The sequence below is a fragment of the Phyllostomus hastatus genome, unplaced genomic scaffold, assembly GCF_019186645.2.
Source record: "Phyllostomus hastatus isolate PE091 unplaced genomic scaffold, TTU_PhHast_1.1 phas_scaffold_200, whole genome shotgun sequence".
NCBI lineage: Eukaryota > Metazoa > Chordata > Mammalia > Chiroptera > Phyllostomidae > Phyllostomus > Phyllostomus hastatus.
The window spans coordinates 11,187,190-11,210,936 of record NW_025334016.1 but is presented as its reverse complement, the minus strand read 5'-3'; the positions used below and the strand labels follow the sequence as shown (position 1 = coordinate 11,210,936).

The 23,747-nt window shown below is 36.8% G+C and overlaps 1 protein-coding gene across 1 annotated transcript in view; it reads right to left on the bottom strand.

Annotated features, from left to right (window-relative positions):
- Nucleotides 1-202: 202 nt before the first annotated feature.
- The window catches only part of RP2 (RP2 activator of ARL3 GTPase), a 42,726-nt gene continuing 19,181 nt past the window's right edge, over nt 203-23,747 (bottom strand). The window contains exons 3-5 of the mRNA XM_045860473.1: nt 18,508-18,622; nt 5,446-5,531; nt 203-2,420 (exon numbers count right to left, since the gene is read on the bottom strand). Coding sequence (XP_045716429.1) covers nt 2,337-2,420; nt 5,446-5,531; nt 18,508-18,622 — 285 coding nt within the window. The 3' untranslated portion in view covers nt 203-2,336. The remainder of the gene's footprint in view (nt 2,421-5,445; nt 5,532-18,507; nt 18,623-23,747) is intronic.

Below are 23,747 nucleotides of genomic sequence, written 5' to 3'. Positions count from 1 at the left end.
CTCCAGTGCTTTGTGTACATACACATACACACTCAGCTCACTTCTCATCAACCTAAGACATTAGAACATTTCATTTTACTTTTAGCATTAAAAACTTGTGTCATGATCATGTATGTTATAGAAATTATCTTAAAAAATTAGTGCTAAGCCATTTTCATTTTAACAACATTTATTACAAATCACATTTTATAAACATTAGATAAATTACATACAAAAACTGCACATAAATATACAGAAGCAAAAATGGTACTAAAACATATCAACACAAGAGAAATAAGCTAATATAATGCTTATACATGTATAACTTCAAAATTACTAATTTTTCATGAATTCAAAAGCTATTCAGAAATGAAATGTAGTATACTATAATTACTATCAACGTTTAGAATTATAGAAACAATAACCATAGCACTACTTATTTTTAAAAATCTTTTCAAACATTCAGAAGCCAAATGACTATCATTAAAGACAAATTTGGTTTGGGTAAAAGCTCTTATCTAACTGAAGATTATAAAATTTGAGGCTTTGGTTGATACTAAATTTAGTGGAAACTGAAATTAAATTAACATCTCCCTTATATATTATATTCCTGAGTCTTTGCCAAAATACCATAGATAAAATAAAAGAACCGAATTTATAGCTTTGCATAAAAACAGAAAGTACTGTGATTAAGTGTGAATAAAGGGGTTTAATAATATAATCATAACTAGAAGGAACATGTTTAATTTAGCTTAACTATGGGAAAAATTAATGCCCTCTGACCACTACTTGCAAAGCTCATTTGTAAATTATGATAAAAATTATATTAAACCTGTTACCAATTTTTCTTTGCATCTTATGAAATTGTTTTGATTCAAAGGAGAGGTTGACTATGTAGTATATATAAATTACTCATGCTAATGATTAGCACAAGGCCAGGCACAGGGTAAGTGGTCAATATTACTAATTTAAAGTGAAAAGTCTTTTAATGTATTATTTCTGGACATCAACACACAACTCAATGTAGTAGTTATAAATTAATATGAAAATATCCAAAGAGCAGTTTAAACATGAAAATACATTTTTAGTAACAATAATCATAAGAGGAATTTTTACAAGTGGTTATTTTCAATCTTAGTTTCATCAAAATATTATTAAAGTTTTTAAAAAATAGATCTATAAAAGCTAATTTCCTATTATATGAGATGTAAATGGGTTCAGTCACTTTACACAAGATCAACCTCTCAAAATCTTCTGAACTGATTACTTCAGATTATAACAAACCCCTTAAAACAGAGTTTTCCCTGGAGGCTGAATTAGCACACCTGCAGATTGAGTCCAATAATTGGACTTTTAAACAAGTAGCTGTCCCCTGCTTCCTGGTAAATTATTATGGTAGGCTGATTTGGAAAATAATGTTTTAAAGCAATAAAAATAATTTTGTCTTGCTTGAACATTACTTGATAAGAGTGGTGTATCTAATAAAAATCAAATTTATCTAGCTTTTTAATCTGCATAACTTATTCCTAAGAACTTCTTAACCTAAATATCACAAGGTTTTGCTCTGATTCTCCTAATATCCCACAAGAGCTGATAAAACTTAAATAATAACCTTCTTGAAAACTGCTGGTAATGGGCTTTTATGCATATGCCTTTGCTGCATATGCCTTTTCTTACCAGGAAGCACAAGAGTCATCTAGCAATTGTATTAAAAAACTAAACAGGGGGGAAATTACTCAAATAATCATACTACTCAAAAAGCAGTCTTTAAACAGCTATACCAACATCAGTTAGTAGAGTTAGTTGCAAAATCAGTTATCAAATACCTATTAATTAAAAAATTCAATTTACAAAGTACTGTCAAGTCTGTGTACAAAATGTCATTTTCCATATTATGCAAATAGGAAGCAATTCTTTAACTGGATATGTATACATGAAAAAACGTACAGAAGTTCATTCTAATTGATCAGCTAGTAACAAATCCCTCTAAATTAGAAAATAAGTAATGGTATGCATTCTTAAACAAATATCATTGAACACTGAGGAAAGTTTAAATTAGAGATTTGAAAGAATGTTTAATTAGGATTAAAATCATGAACTCCTAGCCACTTCTGTTTTCTAGTAACAGTATCATATGCAGAGAATCAAAACTACAAGCTTATCAAAGTAGGTTAAATAGTTTTACACTGATTAAATACTTAATTTAAAATGAACTATTTTTGAACCTTAAGTAAATGATGCAGTATTCAACAATATATTGAAGAATCAGCTTTAACAATTTTAGCCTTAGTAAAAGCCATTGCTAATACACAAATTGAAAAGGGCTTAATACCAAGTCCCTGGTTCCACGATGCACTTCAGATTCCCATCTGTATATCAGCAAAGTTGTAGAAGCTTTCTACATCTCTAGATGCTGTCTCCCTGTTTTCTGATACAAACGTCTATTTTAAATATAAAAGAAACAAAAATAAATAGTAGTAATCCCCAAATTCCAAAGCCCATGTTCACCACAAAACAAAGTCATAAGCTTGCTATTAAAAGAAATTCATGTATATCATTTATAGTATTTAATGTATAGATTTTATAATGTAAATGGAGTTCCTTTAAAAGCACTTATGATGAAAAGAAGGTCTTTGCTTTCATAATACTTCACTTTTATTATACTTGGAATTTTACAGTTTTTCAATATACAACAGACAATATTATGAAAGCTAATGAATAAAGAAGTTTATTTAAAGAACTCTTAGTTTCTTCTATTTTCTAGAAACAGTCTCAGTAGGCTGAGAAGCAAATCTTGAGATTACGTTATTTTAAAGCTCTCAAGACGTATTACTAATTTAAAATGAACTATTTTCTGAACAACAATAAAGCAATACTAAATAGAACACTTCAAAATTAGCTTTTACAAATGTCAGCCAGGAAATAGAGGAGACCTGAGTTCTATTTGAGCCTTATCATAAATTAGCTGTATGATGCTAAAAATTTAATAAACCTCTCTGGGCTCAATTTCTACATCTGTAAAATGAGAAAGTTGGATTAGGTAATCTTAATTTATTCAGATCTAGAAAACACCAGATCATATTATATACCACTTTCTCTGTTTCCTTTTCTATTCAATCTGATTATATTTGGCCTCACCCTTACGTGATGATAAAATGAGATAAAAGATAAAATATTTTAAATTATGCAAATTCAAGGAACCACAAGCAAAATCAGAATATAAAACCAAAAATTCCCTCTCATATATTTATCAAAAAATAATTAGTTATATATATATATACTGATTAACTCTCTTATATGTTTGCATTATATTAAGTCTGAAATTCTTAAATATAGCAACCTCATCAATGTATCTAAAAAATCTGTACGTGATGATTTTTAGATAAAGCACAAGTTCAATTTTTGAGGAAGCATTACTGAAACAAATAAACATTAACACTAGGCAATGGGATCATCTGTCTGAAGTACATAATGTTAGAAATACAGATGCTCCTTGACTTATAATGGGATTATGTTCCAATAAACCCATCATAAATTTAAAATATCATACACTGAAAATGCATTTAATAACACCTACCCTACTGAACATCATAGCATAGCCTAGCCTACCATAAATGTGCTCAAAACACCTATATTCGCCTATAGCTGGGCACAATCACCTAACACAATGAATATACTGTAGAGGAGTGGTTGTTTACCCTTGTGATGTCAGACCTGACTGAGAGCTGTGGCTCCTTGTAGCTGCCCAGTTTATGAGAGAGTAAGCTACAGCATATCAGAAGTATGGTTCCTACTGAATGCCTATTACTTAAAGTAGAAAAATCATTAAGTCAAACCATCTGTATATCATTCAATACATCATTCTCTATTGTTTCAATATCTCATTCTCTACTTTTTTAAAAGGAGGGCCTTGAATACACATGATGAGACTTTTTACTTTAGAAACAAGTGTTATTGAATGTTTTAATAAGTACATTCTTATTTTGAAAATTTTTAAGCAATTAATATTTTAGTTTGGCAAGGAAAAACCAAAACTTAACTCCCAATTATTTACCATAGGTTCTAAAAATCATGATCTTTTTAAAAATTCCATGCAACTCTAGGACTAAAAAGTACTATTTGATTGTAGGGGAAAGGAAATGAAAAGGTTTGACTGAAATATAGTGGATCTCAGACCCCACCCCCACAGGGGGTAGAGAAGTCTAGCCTGTAGCTCCAGGCTGTTGTGAAATGGAGTATTAGGAGGTGGGAGTTTCAGGGGATAAAGGCTCTAGGGCTGATCCTGGGTAGTCAAGGAATTCTAGAGGTCTCAATAGTAGGTGGAAGATTAAAGGTGATACTGGGAGCCCTAGAAGTTGATGATCCTGGGGTCCTGGAGATGTCTCAGGAATAGGTTGGATTCTGAGGTTGTCTCTGAAAGCATGGACTTTTCTGAAGCCCTGGGGGTTCCTCTGAGGTGCAGAGGCCTCTAGATTACTGGGGTTTGCTTTGGGAGGTGAGGGGTTCCTAGATCATTGGTAAGTTTGGAAAACAATGACATCTTTCTGGAACCTTGGGGATGTCTCTGGAAGATGGGTTAGAGGGGAGCCCTGGGGTTCGCTCAGAGGTGGGGGCATTTCTGTTGCCTTAATGTTCACCATGGAGGTCCCTATTTTTCTGAAAACTTCCTGGGGGAGATCTTTAGGCCCTTGAATTGATATGCAAGATTAAAAGGACCCAGACCCTTAGGGGTTCACCCCTTGGAGTGGGGCAGAGGCATGTTTCTGGAAGTCTACTAGGATCTTTTTCTCAGAGGTAAGAAGTCTTGGAGAAAACCTTGAGAAAGACTCTGGGACCCTTGAAATACCTTGTGGCTATGTCAGGGGTCTACTGTTTTTCTGGTAGCTGATATTGGAAGAGGTGAGCTTTGGGATCTCTTTCAGGCTGAATTTCCTGGATACTGATTTGAAAGTAGCCAGAGATGCTAGAAATTGACTCTGGCTCTGAAGCAGTCTCTCTGAAGCTATCCCTGCCTTGCCTGATACCTGTTCCTTGTAGGTCACAAAGAGAAGCCCTGGATTCTGGGGACCTGTGGATGGGATCTGTCTTCAACCAAAGTACATTTTAAAGTGTGCCAGGTCCAGGCTGGGATTCAGGAGATGCAGCTGGCTCAAACCAGGACTCAGCCTTCAAGGAGAACCCTGTTATTGTGGGGTGGGGGGGGCAGGAACTTGACCCTATGTAAGTGCCCTAATGGAGGCTGCCAGCAGGTTGGAGTGGCAGGGGAGAGGTTGGCTTGCTTTGCAGTAGAGCCCCTCCAAGTAGCCCAGGCAGGGTGGCCCCTGACCAGTAGAATGCAGGGCCAGGTTAGTATCTGGGGTCTTCAAGGGGTGTATAGACCAGTGACCAGGAGAGCAGCAATGCTGAGTCATGCTGAACTCAGCTCAGGAAGAACCTAAAAAAAATATAGTCAATGAAATTGTGTACCTTGGTCTCCCCAAATATCTTGTTAACAACAATTTGACATTCTTCTACAACACCATCTCCATTAAATTCCAAGGCAATAACAGGACCTATAAGGAAACAGAAGAAGTGTTGGCTTATCAAGAATACAAATCTATGCTAAAATTAATCTTTTTATTCTTCCTTTAAGAATCTCTAGCCTTATTTTTTTGGAGGTAAGAGAAAAGGAAGAAGAAAGTAGATAGATGGGACACATCGCTTCAGCTACTTCTTCCTACTCTAATCATAAAACAAATTAACAGATAGTCTCATCACATGATGAGTAACTTCAGTGCTGTTAATACTATAAGACTATCACATTTTTAAGAGTTGTAAATAGTCGGGCTTTTCTGGCTTTCATCCATCTATAAAAACCATAAAAAGCCCACCCATTTACCAGTACAAAAAATAGTTGACAAAAATGAAATAATAAAAAAGCAATTCAAATCAACATAAGTAGGTTTTGCTAGACAGCCAGCCTTGCTTCCAAATTTCCTACTTACCAGCCAAGTTCTGAGCCACCAATAATGAAGCAAAGCCAAGTAGGAATTGAGGCCATGCACACAAAGTAAAGACCATGTGAAATCTTTTTTCTTGAGTGTGCCTTAAATAACTACCTTCTTTTAAAAAAAGATTGTATTTATTTATGTTTAGACAGAGGGGAAGAGAGGGAGAAAGGGAGGGAGAGAAATATCAGGGTGTGGTTGCCTCTCATGCGCCACCCACTGGGGACCTGGCCCAATGGTTACCCTTTGGTTTGCAGGCTGGCACTCAATCCACTGAGCAATACCAGCCAGGGCAAAAAACAAAAACAAAAACAAACAAAAAAAACCCTACATTCTAAATCCAGTGACCGAGTGTTTATTTTTTTCAGTCTCTGAATAAAATATTTATGCTTCCTTTCCCATACATTAATTTGTAGACTTTTAAATCACCTATACATTAAATTCTGGATCTAAATGTAGCATTGGCACTACCAGTGTCAAATTGTGTGCAAACATGGCCATAAGTAAGCCAGGCAAATTATTGGGTTGGCCAAAAGTTCATTTAGTTTTTTCTGTATGATGGCTGTAATGCTTAGTCATCTTTAACTTCATTTGAAATGATTTTGTTATATTGTATTGTGACAGCTGTCATATCAGCACACATTTAAAAAAATATCAAAATTGGTGAATTTCTGTGCAGCCATTTTAATACTGAAGATGAAAGAAAATATGTAACATTTTTAGTGTATTATGCTTTATTATTTCAAGAAAGGTAAAAATGCAAATGAAATGCAACAAAAGATTTGTGTAGTGTGTGGAGGAGGTCCTCTGACTAAGCAAATGTGTCAAAAGTGGTTTGCAAAGTTTCTTGGTATTACTGACATTTTGGCCAAATAACTCTTTGCTGTGGAGCTGTCTTATGCATTGGAAGATGTTTAGCAGCACCCCTGGCCTCTACCCACTAGAAGCCAATAGCGGGAGATAGCCAACATACTCAGAATATCCAAATCAACAAAGTTATTGGTGATAATGAAAAATGTGTCTCTTTTTTTCACAGAAAAAACTAAATGGACATTTTGGCCAACCCAATAAGCCCTTCAATTCCATTAATGTTTATTCAGCTATCACTATATTCTTAATAGTTTTGCTTTGTATATCCTATAGTAATGGAGAAGTCCTGACCCCCATAAAATTACAAATTTCTTGGAAAAAGACATAAACCCACTAAATAAATACAGAACACAGAGAGGGATGAAGTAGTAAGTAGTGAAATACTAAGAGGAATGTAGTCATGTGCCACATAGCAAGGTACAACAATGAAAGAAAAGATCACACTACACTGGGCACCAAAATAACTGAGGGTTTGTGATTTAATATAGGCAACAAATACAGAAAAGGGAGGATATATCAAAAGTCAGTTATACAATTAAATATAGAGAACAAATTAAAGTGAGTTTTTCAGTATCAAGTGTGTAGATCAAGACAGGTGTTGAGCAAAGAAAAGGTAGTTAGGGAACCTTTCCTCAGGAAAATGGATGATTCTATATCTGAGACAAGAAATAGGTAAGATCAACCTGGAATATCTTACTGAGCCAAAAGCAGTGAGGCTTTCAAAGGCTGATGGGGTTGTATCAAAAGGACACAGGAGCCAGCTTGAAGGAGTGTTGGGAACCGCCCTGACTGGTATTAGAAGCTGAAACCCCCACCTAGCTAAGGCTAAGGGAACGCCCTTGGAACCGTGAGCCGGCAAGGAGACAAAAGCTTATCTTCCTGGCAGGAATGCTGTTTCTGCTGCTTTGTTCATAACTGAACCCCCAAAAGCTTGGTCGGTTAGCCAAAGACGGGTAAGATTCCCCACGGGGGGAACAACCCAAGCCAGGCACGATCACTTTGGGAGGCCCCCCAAAAGAAGGACTTGGGGGGCTGCAGCAAAAGGGGGGTGATGGACCCTCACTCCTCGGCTTTGACAAAGTCTGAGTTCTCAGCGTCTGGAAGAAAATCTCCTTATCTCTCGGTGGCCTTAGTTCCCGCGCTCCACCTAAGCCTGAAACAATGACGGGGAAGTACAGCTCGGTACTGGGAAGTGCGGATTTCCCGGGGTGATCAGGCCTAAGAAAGAACATGTAAATTACTGTGAAACCTTCTTTGTTCAAGAATGCTCTCAGTTGAATGAGGAGGGTCTTAGGAGGAAGCTAGTTTGTTCCTCAGCCTTACAGCTCTTTGACCCCCAACTCAATAGACCGGCAGAGTTCTTTGTTCCTTACTTCCCCTAATGAGTATTGTACATTACCTGAGTTATTATGCAAAATGAGCCTAATAAAAGCAGGTATGGACGGTAAATCAGCGCGCTCCTCACTAGAAGGGGTGGCCATTTCGTCCCTACTTCTCCACAGAAACTAGTTTGTCTCTGTGCATGTTTTTTCTCGCGTGTTTATCGTCGAGCCATCCACAGCGTTCCGTGGTCACTGCTGGCCGGTGACCCACGTGCAACAAAGGAGCTCCCAATGGCCAAAGATGAGACACAGTGAGAGCAGAAGGAATATGACTAAAATTAACTAAAACATACTAAATATATAAAAATCCAGGAGCTCCTAATGATATTTAGAAAAGAGAAAAACAAACAAAATTCACTGGACACCACTGTAGCTTGGTAGGGCACCAAATCATTACTCTGAAAAGTGATGCTTAATTATTTGCCCTTATTTATTCTGCTTTTCTGATATGAAGCATATTTCAAATTAACCAAACAGTTCTGGTATACAAGAAGTTCTGTTAACATCCATTAATAAATACAGAGGTAGTGATATGATTAGAAAACGATCATTTTGCAACTCCTAATAAAATATTTGGATCAAGCAACAATCATCAATGCTTTTAGCATCCCACAGGGAAGACTAATAGGAAACTTCAATAAGAAGACTGTAACCATCTGAACTTAACAATCCGTCTTAGTATCACGAAAAGTGCAATAATCAATTGTTATGTGCCCTTTCATGTAATGATATAGGAACAGTACCACTCATGAAATATTCTTGCCAAAAAAATCCTAAATGTGAGTGTAAAGAAGGCTTTGATCTAACTTCTAGTCTACAAGAACTGTAGAGGGTTGAGGGTTGGAGAGATTGACCTAAAAACAAAATGAAAAAGAAAAAAGTCGTGGACATGGACAACAGTGTGGTGATTGCCAGAGGCAGGGGGATTACAGGGAGGTGGAGGAGGGCAGAGGGGGGCTAAATAGTGATGGAGGAAGACCTGACTTGGGGTGGTGAACACAAAATACAGTGTACAGATGATGTGCTGTGGAATTGCACAGCTGAAACCTGTATAATTTTGTTAACAGTGTCACCCCAAAAAATTCAATAAAAAGGAAAAAAACAAACAAACCCATGCCTACTACAGGACAACTGACCAGCTTTCTTTTACAAGACAAAGGCGTGAAACAAAAAGCGTGGGCAGACTTTTTTCTGGTCAAGAGAGATATAAGATACAAATCAATGATATACAGTGAGTAGGAAAATTTTAGATCTGGATCAAATTAACTGCAGAAATACATAAAGAATGCTTTTAGACAATTAGGGAAATTTGAATATGGGCTGGGTATCAGATGAGATTAAAGAATTGTTAATCATGATAGATGTGATAATATATTGTGGTTACTTAAGAAAACATAGTTTTTATTTATTAATTTTTTAAGATGCATCCTGTAATATTTAGGGGGGAAATAACAAGACATTAAATTATTTTTAAAGTATGGCAGAAACTTGATAAAACTGGGGGATGGATACACATAGGGTCATTGTACTCTGTACTTCTGAATACAGATAATACATTTGGAAATTTGCAAAAGGTTTAAAAAGTATTTTTTAAAGATTTTATTTATTTATTTTTAGAGAGGAAAGGGAGGGAGAAAGAGAGAGAGAGAAAAAAACATCAATGTGTGGTTGCTGGGGGTCATGGCCTGCAACCCAAGCATGTACCCTGATTGGGAATCGAACCTGCGACACTGGTTCGCAGCCTGCGCTCAATCTTAGAAAGTATTTTAAACCTAATAAACACCAAACTAGAAAGAAAAATTTGATAATAAATTACACTGGTAGGGTTTCTACTTTTGCAGTAAGTGGAACGTTTGAATTAAGTAGAACAGGGTATGTTTTTATTCAGAATCAGTGCAAAGATATGCAATAGATATAGTTTTTAAAGTCAGACATTTATTACTGAAAGTTCTTGTGTTCTAGAAAGACAATGTAACTAAAATTAAGAAATCCAATTTTGGTAGAATCACCCAGGTATGTAACTTGGTTGATATATGTTTTAAAGATTTTATTTATTTATTTCCAGAGAAAGGAAGGGAGGGATAGAGGGAGAAAAACATTAATGTGTGGTTGCCTTGTGCACGTCCCCAACTGGGGACCTGACCTGCAACCCAGGCATGTGCCCTAACTAGAAATTGAACCAGCGACCCTTTGGTTTGCAAGCTGGCACTCAATCCACTGAGCTACACCAGCCAGGGCTAGGTTGATATTTTTTGAATAGAATATTGTGAACTTCTGATAAGTGACCTAATAATTTGCCAACAAAGAAACACCAACAAAAAAGGTAGAACAGTGCATCAGTTTTGATTAACATGTATGAATAATCCTAAATTTAAAAAAAATACAATGCTGACAATGCACTTTGTAAACAGTCCTATTTGTTCTTCTATCTAATAATGATGACTACAACTATTGTGATTATTTCAAACTGAACTATGAGGTCAACAAAGATCACTAGGTAAATTTTTATTGTTTTAATGTGAACATCTTATTAGTTTGCAGTAGCTTTGAATCTAAATATTTGAACTATCATAAAAGACTGTGAGACCTTGAAGTAAACAAAAAGATTCCTGAATGTCCTGTCTAATAAACTCTTCTGTGTAATCTAACATGACCTTAGAGCAAGCCATTATCACGTCTCTATTAGATTACAGCAACAACCTCCCAGATGGTCTCTCTGCTTCCCACTTAGAATAACCAGGACAATAAAAGTCACAGCCTCCAGTAAAATATTATCTATATTTTTATAATTTTTAATAGAATAACCAGGACAATAAAAGTCACAGCCTCCAGTAAAATATTATCTATATTTTTATAATTTTTAATTGTTCTAAAAATAACCGACAGTTTAAAGCAATAATATTAACAATGTGTTAGATATTTACAGCATATGCAACAGTAAAATATATAATAATGACACAGGGCTGAGATTTGAGTATATAATATTATTAGGACCTTATCTATTATAGGTGAAGTGGTATAATATTACTATAAGGTGGACTAAAGTGATTTAAATATGTATGCTGTAAAAGCTAAGGCAACCATTAAATAAGAGGTATAAACAGTAACTCAATGGAGCAGATAAAATGGAATAATAAAAAATGACCAGTTAAACAAAAAGAGGTAACAATAAACAACAACAACAAAAAAATGGAACAGAAAACAGGTAGCAAGAGAGTAGGTGTTGATCTAATTATATCAATCCCTTTTACCATAGTCTAAACATACCAGTTAAAAGACAGACATTGGCGTTCTCAGCAAGATGGATGTGCAGGTAGAAATGCTTTGCTTCCTTGCACAACCAATAGAAGGATAACAACCAATCTAAAAACAATAAACAACCAGAAGTGCCAGAAAATCAAACTTCATGGACCTCCGACAACCAAGAAGTTAAAGAAACATTCACCCAGACTGGTAGGAGGGACTGAGAGGGGAGACTGGCAGCTGAGCACAGAGGACCCCTGGCAAGGCACTAGACTGCACAGGGGAGGCAGGGCTGGCTGAATGGGAAACTAAAGACTCAAAGCTACCTGTAAAATACTGTGGGGATTGCCACAGCAGCAGAAGCTCCTAGTCTCACAGGAGACAGCTCTTTGGAAAGGGGCTAGCACAGAGCAAGAGAGACACATTATTCCCTCTCTGACCCCTCTCCCACAGACAGTGCCACAACTCAGCAACATGGGTTGCCCCGCTCTGGCGAATAACTAAGGCCCCGCCCCCTTACAACATAACAAGTGTGCCAAGACAAAGAAATATGGCCCAAATGAAAGAACAGATCAAAACTCCAAGAGAAAGAGCTAAGTGAAGAGCAGATAGCTAACCTAACTGGTGCAGAGTTCAAACCACTGGTAATCAGGATGCTCACAGAACTGATTGAGCTCAGCTGCAAAATGAAGGAGGAAATGAAGGCTACCCAGAGTAAAATAAAGCAAAATATACAGGGAACCAAAAGTGAAGGGAAGGAAACCGGGACTCAAATCAACAATTTGGAACAAAAGGAAGAAATAAACATCCAACCAGAACAGAATGAAGAAACAAGAATTCAAAAAAATGAGGAGGGGCTTAGGAAACTCTGGGACAACTTTAAGCAACCTAATATCAGAATCATAGGGGTGCCAGAAGGAGAAGAACAAGAGCAATAAGTTGAAAATTTATTTGAGCAAATAATGAATGAAAACTTGCCCAATTTGGCGAAGGAAATAGACTTCCAGGCTACAAAAATGAGTGTGGCTGTACTCCAAATAAAACCTCACACCACAAAGCCCAGAGAGTACCAAAGAAACTGGACACAAACAGGAACACATCAAGGCACATCAACATTAAGTTACCCAAGATTAAAGATAAACAGAGAATCTGAAAAGCAGCAAGAGGAAAGGAGAGAGTTACCTACAAAGGAGTGCCTATAAGACTATCAGCTGATTTCTCAAAAGAAACCTTACAGGCAAGAAGGGGCTGGAAAGAAGTATTTGAAGTCATGAAAGGCAAGGATCTACATCCAAGATGACTCTATCCAGCAAAGCTATCATTTAGAATGGAAGGGCAGAGAAAGTGCTTCCCAGATAAGGTCAAGTTAAAGGAGTTCATCACCACCAAGCCCTTAATATATGAAATGTTAAAGGGACTTACCTAAGAAAAAGAAGATTCAAAACTATGAACAGTAAAATGAAAACAAACTCACAACTATCAACACCTGAACCTAAAAAAAAAAAACAAACAAAAAGCTAAGCAAGCACCTAGAACAGGAACAGAATCAGAGGAATGGAGATCACATAGAGGGTTTTCAGTGGGGAGGAAGAGAGGAAGAATGCAGGGGAAGCTACAGGGAGGAAGAAGCATAATTGGTAGGCATAAAATAGATGGGGAGAGGTTAGGAATCGTATAGGAAACAGAGAAGTAAAAAAAAAAACTTATATGTATAATCCATGGACATGAATTAAGGGTGGGGGATGCTAGAGGTTTCGGGGCTGCCGGGCAGAGGGGAGAGAAAAATTGGGAAAACTAATAACATAATCAATTAAAGATACTTTAAAAAAGATATTGTCAGATAGGATCTAAAAGCAAGAACCAACTGTCCACTGTCTACAAAAAATTCACTTTAGGTATATATATAAACTTTGAAAAGTTAAAAGAAAAGGGGTAAAGATATATGATGAAACAGCAACAATCAAAGAAAACCTGGAATAGCTATATATCAAAGTAGATTTCAGAACAAACAAGATTATCAGAGACAAAAAGGGACATTATGTAATTGTAAAGGACTCTTCAAGAAGACATACCAATCCTAAATGTATATGCATCTAACAACAAAGTTTCAAAATTCACAAAGCAAAAGCTGATAAGATATGAAAACAGAAATAGACAAATCCACTATTATAGTTGGGGACTTTGACACCCTTCTCTCTTTAATTAATAGAACAAGTAGGCAGGAAATCAGTAAGGATATAGATGACCTGAATAGCACTATCAACTAAATTGACCTAGTGGGCATTTATAGAACATTCTACCAAACAAAAGCAGATTATACATTCTTCTTCTCACATGCATATAAAATATTCACCAAGATACCCTACATTCTGTTCCACAAAAGAAACCTTAAATAAGGAAAATAGAAACTACACAATGTGTGTTTTCAGACCATAATAGCATTAATCTACAAATATATTCCAGAAACACATCTGGACAATCTCCAAATGTTTGGAAATTAAACAATATACTTCTAAATAATCCATGGATCAAGTGAAAAGTCTCCAGGGAAACTAAAAGATACTATGAACTACATAGGGGTCATAAAACATATTTTTTCTGTATAGGGCCAGATAGGAAATCAGCAAAACAATAGATACAAAAATGAGTGTGGCTGTACTCCAAATACAACCTCACACTTGTCAGAATGCTACCATCAATAAATCAGCAAACAACAAGTGCTGGCAAGGATGTGTAGAAAAGGGAACCCTAGTGCACTGTTGGTGGGAATGCAAACTGGTGCAGCCACTGTGGAAAACAGTATGGAGTTTCCTCAAAAAATTAAAAATGGAACTGCCTCTTGACCCAGCAATCCCACTTCTGGGAATGTATCTTAAGAATACCAAAACACCAATTCAAAAGAATATATGCACCCTTATGTTCACAACAGTGTTATTTACAATAGCCAAGATCTGGAAACAGCCCAAGTGCCCATCAGTAAGATGAGTGAATAAAAAAGCTGTGGTATGTTATACAATGGAATACTACACAGCCATAGAAAAGAAGGAAATCTTACCTTTTGCAACAGCAAGGACAGACCTAGAGATTACTATGCTAAGTGAAATAAGCCAGTAAGAGAAAGACAAATACCATATGATCTCACTTATATGTAGAATCTAATGAACCAAACAAACTGACAAATAGAAACACAGGCATGGACACATGGAACATACTAGCAGCTGTCAGAGGGGAAGAGGGAGGGGGGCTGGATGAAAGAAGGTGAAGGGATTAGCCAAAAACATATATACATAATTCATAGACACAGACAACAGAGTAGTGATAACCAGAGGACGGGGGGCACAGGGTGAAGGTGGGCAAAAAGGGGGAAATGGGGATATCTGTAATAGTGTCAACAATAAAAATAAAGTAAAAAAAAACAAACAACTTCACTTACAAAACATAGAGTAGGCCATATTTTACCAAGCCCAGAATTAAATGAAAACATATATCAAAATTTGCAGGATGTTTAAAGGAAAAATTTTAACATCAAATACATATATAGTTGATCCTTATTATTTGCGGATTCTTTGTGTATTTACCTATTTTATAAAATTTACTTGTAACCCCAAAATCAATACTTGCAGTTTTTCATGGTCATTCGTAGACACACACAGAGTGGCAAAAAATTTGAGTTGTCTGACATGCATGTTCTTAGGTGAAGTTGAACAAAGTGATGCTCTGCCTTCTTGTTTTGGCATTTATCCTCTAAACAAGTGTCCTTTTCACAGTCTATTTAGTGCCACATTTTCCACACTTTGTACTTTTTGGTGGTGATTTTACTCTTTAAAGAGGCTCAAAAATGGCCGTGGCTGGTGTGGCTCAGTGATTGATCATCAGCCTGTGAACCAAAAGGTCACGGGTTCCATTCCCTGCCAGGGCATATACCTGGGTTGTGAACCAGGCCCCCAGTTGGGGGTGTGTGAGAAGCAACCAGTCGATGTTTCTCTCACACATCAGTGTCTCTCTCCCTCCTTCTTTCTCCCTCCCTCCCCTCTTTCTAAAAATAAATAAATAAAATACTTTTTAAAATGGCCCACAAATGTAGTGCTCAAGTGCTATATAATGTTCCTGAGCTTAGGAAGGCTGTGATATTCCTTACAGAGAAAATATCTTTTAGGTAAGCTTCATTCAGGCATGAGTTACAGTGCTGTTGGCTCTAGGTCCAGTATTAATGAATTAATAATATATACTAAAAAGGTGTCTTTAAATAGACATACATACAACAAGGTTATATATTGATTTTCTTGTTTTTCTTTTTTTAAAAGATTTTATTTATTTATAGAGAGTGGGTGGGAGGAAGAAAGGGAGAGAAACATCAATGTGTGGTTGCCCCTCATGTGCCCCCTACCAGAGACCTGGCCTGAAACCCAGGCATAGGAATCGAACCAGCGATTCTTTGATTCATAGGCCAGCACTTAAATCCATTGAGTCACACCAGCCAGGGCAATTGATTTTCTTTATCATGTGTACAAATGAGCACACACACACTTTGTTTTTGTTTTGCTGAGGCATTTGAAAACAGCACATATCATGACATTTCAGCATACATCTCCTACATGACCACAATACCATCATCATACTTATGGGTACTGACAATAATTCCATATAATCTTCACATTTCCCCAGTTATCCCAAAAATGTCTCGTACAGCTTTCCAGCTAGCTCATCCCACCCCAATCCAAGAACCAATCAAAGTTCATTCCTTACATTTAGCTGTTATGTTTCTTTTAATACAGAAGTCCTCCATCATTTTTGTTTCCCAGGACACTGTCTGAAGAATCTCAGCCAGTTGTCTTGTAGAATGTCTTCTATTTTGGATGTGTCTCACTGTTTCCTCATGGTGTCATTTAACATTTCCCTAGATTTCCTTTCCTTCCTATAAACTACAAGTTAAGTCTTGGCTCGATAAGATTCAGGTTAAATATTTTTGATGAGAATACTTCATGGGTAGTGCTTTATATTTTTACTGCATCACATCAGGAAAAATACAATGTCAGGCTGCCCTACCATCAGTGATGGTAAGTTTGTTCACTGGCTTAATGTGAACACCAAATCTCTGCTGTAAAGGTATACTTCTGCTTTGAATTAAAATATATAAATATCCTATTTCTTATAAACTTTTATCCAATAGTGTCAGAATCCACTGATAATCTTTGTCTGAATTAATCATTATACCAGCAGTTGGAAAATGGTAATTTCTAAAATCTATCATTTCTTCTACAATTAGCTCACAGTATTCTGTAAAAAGCAGAAGAGTTTTCCTTTATTCCTCTTTCCCCCTTTTTTACAACCACTATGGATGCATGTATTTCTGTTGTTAAATCAGTTCCCTTCATTATTCCTTTTAATGCTCAAATTGTCCCAAATTTGGTCAGTGGAAACCCCTTCAAGCTGCCTTCTGTGACCTTTTGACGTGATTTCATTAGTATTTGACTACTTCCTATGGGCACCTCTGGATTTAAAAGCTGTACATATGATGTTTATTTGCTGAAATCCCTATAACATCTGCCCACTGGTTTTAGTTCTACTTTTTGCAAGAACAGAACATTGTACTTTTTCCATGTGGAATGTTGTATTACTTAAACACAGACATTATATTTTGGTTAGAGCAATTCCATGAAACCACTTTACCAACATTATACATGAGCATATAAATAATTAATTTAGACCTATTCATATGCTCACTTCATCCCTAATACTCACATTTTAGGAAGCCTATTACATGTAATACTTGATTAAATTTCTGAAAGCTACTGTGAGTTTAAAGGTTCATTTTCAAGGTTCTATCAGAATGTCGCCATGTCAAAAAAGGTTGCATCAAAGGAGTCACGTCTTAATTTCTTACATATAACTTGGGACAGATTCACACTCTGGCTTGGAGAAAGTTCTTGATACTACTACAGTAACCACAAAGGCATATGAAATATTCTGCTAACACTTAAGGGCTGAGTCACACCCAACATTAGTTATTAAAATTATCCAAAAATCCTCCAACATTTTCATACAAGTTTTTGTAGTTTATTATAACTTATTTATACATAAAGGACATGTAAATGCAGATAGATGTTCCTTCTTCCTGGGGTGTACCCAATCAGCACTACATATTACTATATATATTTGCTCAGCTCAGTCATGAAAAGCCTGTGAGTCTTAAGCAAACAATGTCCCTGACTCACGAAGAAACAGTGCCCTGTCCTATAGAATCAGCACACCTTCAATATATATAGGCAGAAAGGAACCCTCCAGAAGGGCACAGTAACTATAGTTCCTCTGTTTGCAGACATATATCCAGTATCTGAAATTTACTGGTAGCATTTGCCTGCTGGGAAAAACAATCCTAATTATGAATGAGAAGTTAATCAATCATATTAAATATATAAAATAGTATACCATTTTATTTATATTTCTTACTATTCTAGTATGATCAAAGCACACTGAAGGCAGAAAGAATCCTTATAAAGTGCTTTGTAATTCTGGGTAGGGAGAATGAAATGATCATTCACTATAGTACAATAATATAACTAAAATAAAAACAATAAAACACATAATGTGACTTTCAACTACTAAGACAATAGAATAGGAAAAAACTTAATGTCTGATTTCTGATTAGTTATATAGCCTTTTTTTAAATGTGAAACTTTGACAGTTCTGAATAATAGTAGGAAAAAACATAAAACAAATGAGAAAGAAAAGGCAATGCACCTCTGGCTGGTGTTGCTCAGTGGACTGAGCGCCAGCCTGTGAACCAAAAGGTTGTCGATTTGATTCCCAGTCAGGGCACATGCTTGGGTTGCGGGCCAGGTCCCCAGTTGGGGGCATAAGAGAGGCAACCACACATTGATGTTTCTCTCCCTCTCTTCTTCCCTTCCCCTCTCTCTAAAAATAAATAAATAAAATCTTTTTTAAAAAAGAAAAGGCAATGTAAGAGAAAAGCTAAAGACCAGAGTAAGTGAAATCAGCATGTCAAAAGGATAACCACAAAAGTATACCAATCATTCAGAAGGTACCTTTGTTCAGAAGATTGAGGAATTCAGGTGCTTTTTCCCGAAAAACTCTTTGAGCATCCTCAGCTTTCATGGACACTTCCTTTGTCTGAATCAGGAAAAAGCCTGCACGAATCATCTGTGGAAAATAAAATTTCACTTAGATTTTAAAATCACCTTCTGAGATTAAAACAATATTTCCTAGTATTGTTCTGTATAAAATGTGACACAGCTTGCTGATTTTTGTTTTAGTCATAACTCTAATTCAGAGTGTTTGCTGTAACAAGTTTTCATATATACAAGAGTTTTTCTTCCAGATGCATGCCTCTGGTTAAGAACTAGTACCACAATGCCTACTGCTAAGATTAAGGGTCATACAAATGTGAATGATCCCTGAAATTTTAAAATATAATTAAAAATCTTTTGACTGAAACTAACAAATGGAAACTTTGGTAATACTACAAAATTTCTAATGAGAGGAGAATTGTTAAGTAAATTATGGTACACTGACATAAAATACCGTAGTTCATTCAACGTAACAAATAGTAAAAATGGGGGAAAGCTTATGTAACACCATTAATTTTTAAAAGCATGATACAAATTTATAGAGTACAGCACAATAATGACAGATTACATTTATGGAGTACTCACTTTGCACCAGGCACTTTTAAGCACTTTAGATGTAAAATACACTTAACTAGCTCATGAGGTAGATACTATTATTCTCATTTTACTGATAAGAAACCTGAGGCATTGAGTGGTTAAGAAACCTGCCCAAAGTCACACAATTATTAAGTAAGAGTTGTGATTAAAACCCAATTAACCGACCTCTGGTCAAGATAGTGGAGTAGTCAGACATGGCCCACCTCTTCACACAACTACATCAAAATTACAACTAAAATATACAACAACCATCACTACAACCATCAGATATCAAGTTGAATGAAAGTCTGACAACTACAGAATTAAAGAAACCACATTCATCTGGACTGATAGGAGGGGTGCAGATGTGGAATGGGCTGGTCCCACATCCATGTGTGGTGGATAAAAATTTGGGAGGGATATCTCGGGAGCAAGGAATCCCAGCTCCATATCAGGACACCTAGCCCAGGGTTCCAGTACCAAGAAGATAAGTCCCATAACTTCTGGCAGCAAAAACTGATGGGTATTGAGTCTGGAAGAAACTGCTTGGAGCTCCAAGCAGTTCCTCTTAAAGAACCCACACATGGACTCACTACTCAGGCTTACTCCCTTTGAACTCCAGCACTGGGGTAGCAGCTTGAAAGGCACCAATGGTATACAGGGAGAAACTGAAATGTCTAGCATCAAAAATAGCAGAGGTCATTGTCCTTTGCCAAACTTGCCTGCCACAGACCCAGTAAGCTGGTTTCATATCTGAGACTCCATCAACCTGGCTAATACTGTTTGACCCACCTTGGAGATCCCTAAAGACTCTGCCCCACCCAACTTCTTGGCCCATCCAATTGGCTTTTCCATATCCATGGCTAATCCTGGCTCCTGCTTCACAACTTCTAAACCCTCTCAAACAAGCAACAGTGGGCTTCAGTGAGCCCCCAGGCCAGGCACTATCAGCAGCCAGCTTAGATTCCCACCTTGGCTTCCCCTGGGAATCTCCAGCCCTGCACAAGTATCAGCCATCTCAGATTGCTTTATAGCTCAGGCAGGGTGACCTGGGAAAAACACAGGTGGGGGCTGACCTTGGCCTGCACCACCTGGGAAATCCCAGGGCCAGTGCTCCCAGTGGACAGCTACAGGCCACACTGGAGCACCACCACCCTGCACCTGCAGAGCTCATCCTCCATGGAGGGCAGAAGTTGGTGGTCAGTGGTCACAGCCAGTCCTTGCAGCTGACTGGCCTGGGTAAATCCTTCCCATTGATCTGCCAACAGCAGCCAAGTCTCAACTACAAGAGGAGGGTGTACTCAGCTCACATGATGGGCACACCTTGAGCACCCAGCTTGGGTGATAGGGGAGGCTGTGCCATTGGACCCTATAGGATACCTACTACATTAAGCCATGCTACCAAGACATGCAATCAAAGCAGCTCTACCTAATACATAGAAACAAACACAGGGAGGCTGCCAAGACGAGGAGATGAAGAAACATGGCTCAAATGAAAGAACAGATCAAAACTCCAGAAAAAAGTGCTAAACGAAAGAGAGAAGCAATCTATCAGATACAGAGTTCAAAACACTGGTTTAAGGATGCTCAACAAACATAGCAAGGGCATCAGCAGCACACACAAAAAAGACCCAGTCAGAAATGAAGGATATGCTAATTGAAATAAACAATTTACAGAGAAAAAACAGTGGAATGGAGGAAGCCAAAAATCACATCAATGATTTGGAACATAAGGAAGCAAAAAACAATCCATCAGAACAAGAAGAAGAAAAAAAGAATCCAAAAAAATGAGGAGAGTATAAGCAGCCTGTGGGACAATTTGAGGGTTCCAACATTCACACCGTAAGGGTACCAGGAAAAGAGAAAGAGCAAGAAATTGGAAATCTAGTTGAAAAAGTAGTGAAAGAAAACTTCCCTGAGTTGGTGAAGGAAACAGACATGCAAGTCCTGGAAGCACAAAGAATTCCAAACAAGATGGATGCAAAGAGGCCCACTCCAAGACACATCATATTTAATATGCCAATGGTTAAAGATAAAGAGAGAATCTTAAAAGCAGCAAGAGAAAACCAGTTAGTTTCCTACAGGGGAGTTCCCATAAGACTGTCGGCTGATTTCTCAAAAGAAACTTTGCAGGCTAGAAGGGATAGGCAAGAAATAGTCAAAGTCATGAAAAGCAGGGACCTATAGTCAAGATTTCTCTGCCCAGAAAAGCTATTGTTTAGAATCATAGGACAGATAAAGAGCTTTCCAGACAAGAAAAAACTAAAGGAGTTCATCATCACCAAACCATTATTATATAAAATGTTAAAGGGACTTATTTAAGAAAAAGATCAAACTATGAACAATAAAATGACAAACATATATATCTATCAACAAATTTGAATCTAAAAATCAAACTAAGCAAATAAGAACAGAGACAGAATCATGGATACGTAGAGCGTTTTGATGGTTGCTAGATGGGAGGGGTGGGGGAGAATGGGTGAAGAGGTGAGGGGATTAAGAAGTACAAATAGGTAGTTACAGAATAGCCATAGGGATGTAAAATATAGTTTAGTAAATGGAGTAACCAAAGAACTTATATGCATGACCCATGGACATGAACAACTGTGGGAGGATTGCCTAAGGGAGTAGGGGTGCTGAGTGCAGGGGGGCAAAGGGTGAAAAATTTGGACTAGTGTAATAGCATAATCAATAAAATACAATGAAAAATAATACCCAATTAATCTGATTATACTAAACAAATTAAAAATTATTCCTAAAAAGACTATTCAAAGTACAGTACAATATGATTTTAAAACTTATTTCTACTCTTCTTTACTTTTATAGTTTACTACAAGTACATATTGTTATAATTATTAGTTTTTAAAAATAGTCAAACACTTAATTTTTTAGCAAAGCCTACTGTTTTTAATATAAAAGTAATATATATGCTCAATATAAAACATTTGAAAAACAAAAATAGAAGAAATATCAACCAAGACGCTAATACCCAAAGATGCCTCTGTCATATAGGTATACTTCCGTCTACTTTTCCAGTTAACTTTCCCCCATTACAGAAATAATACATGTTGATTGTAAACTCCATAAAACTACAAAAAAGAAGAGAATACCCTTCTCTTAATTCATTTCCTAAGATTAACCATAACTGTTTATTTCACTGTGAACATTTTCCAGATACTCTACTATAAAATCAGTTTTAATTGTTGCTAGTATTTAATCTGATTAATACATTATTCCTTACTATTCCATCAAATTGAATTCAAACTCAAATTCCTTTTCACAGCCCTCAAAGCTAACTCAGAAAAAAAATAAATTAAAAAGTAGCAGGATATTACATGTCCATCACTGCCAGATGACTGCAAAGTTACTTAAAATATTAGAAATAATCCTACATCTGTTTCTAATTTTCTAGACTGCTCCTTACCTCTCACTTTAGAGTCAGACACATAAACTGAAGAAAGCAAGATGATTAATTAAAAATACTGTTATCCAGAAATAAATAATGAACTATGAAACTTTATTTTGCTATTTTACTATAGATATTTGAAGAGACTTTTTCATGAAAATTATTTGTTCTTTCTAAAGTATAATTTATTGATTATGCTACTACAGTTGTCCCATTTTTTTCTCCTTTATCCCCCCTCTGCCGTGCACCCCCCAACCCTCCAGCATTCCCCCCCTTAGTTCATGTCCATGGGTCGTACATATAAGTTCTTTGACTTCTATTTCCAATACCATTCTTAACTTCTCCCCGTCTATTTTATGCTTACCAATTATGCTTACCAATTATGCTTCTTATTCCCTGTACCTCCCCTCATTCTTCCCTTCCCACTCCCCACTGAAAATCCTCCATGTGATCACCATTCCTCTGATTCTGTTCCTGTTCTAGTTGCTTGCTTAGCTTCTCTTTTCATTATTTTTAGGTTCAGTTGTTGAGAGTTGTGAGTTTGTTTTCATTTTACTGTTCATAGTTTTGAATCTTCTTTTTCTTAGGTAAGTCCCTTTAACATTTCATATAATAAGGGCTTGGTGGTGATGAACTCCTTTAATTTGACCTTATCTGGGAAGCACTTTCTCTGCCCTTCCATTCTAAATGATAGCTTTGCTGGATAGAGTCATCTTGGATGTAGATCCTTGCCTTTCATGACTTCAAATACTTCTTTCCAGCCCCTTCTTGCCTGTAAGGTTTCTTTTGAGAAATCAGCTGATAGTCTCATAGGTACTCCTCTGTAGGTAACTCTCTCCTTTTCTGCGATGCTTTGGTTCCCAGCCCGCACTCAATCCACTGAGCTACGGCAGCCAGTCCTTTTCTCTTGCTGCTTTTCAGATTCTCTTTATCTTTAATCTTGGGTAACTTAATGTTGATGTGCCTTGATGTGTTCCTGTTTGTGTCCAGTTTCTTTGGTACACTCTGGGCTTCCTGGACTTCCTATTTCCTTTGCCAGACTGGAGAAGTATTCCTTCATTATTTGTTCAAATGTTTTCAATTTCTTGCTCTTGTTCTTCTCCTTCTGGCACCCCTATGATTCTGATATTAGGTTGCTTAAAATTATCCCAGAGGTTCCTAAGCCTCTCCTCATTTTTTTGAATTCTTGTTTCTTCATTCTGTTCTGGTTGGATGT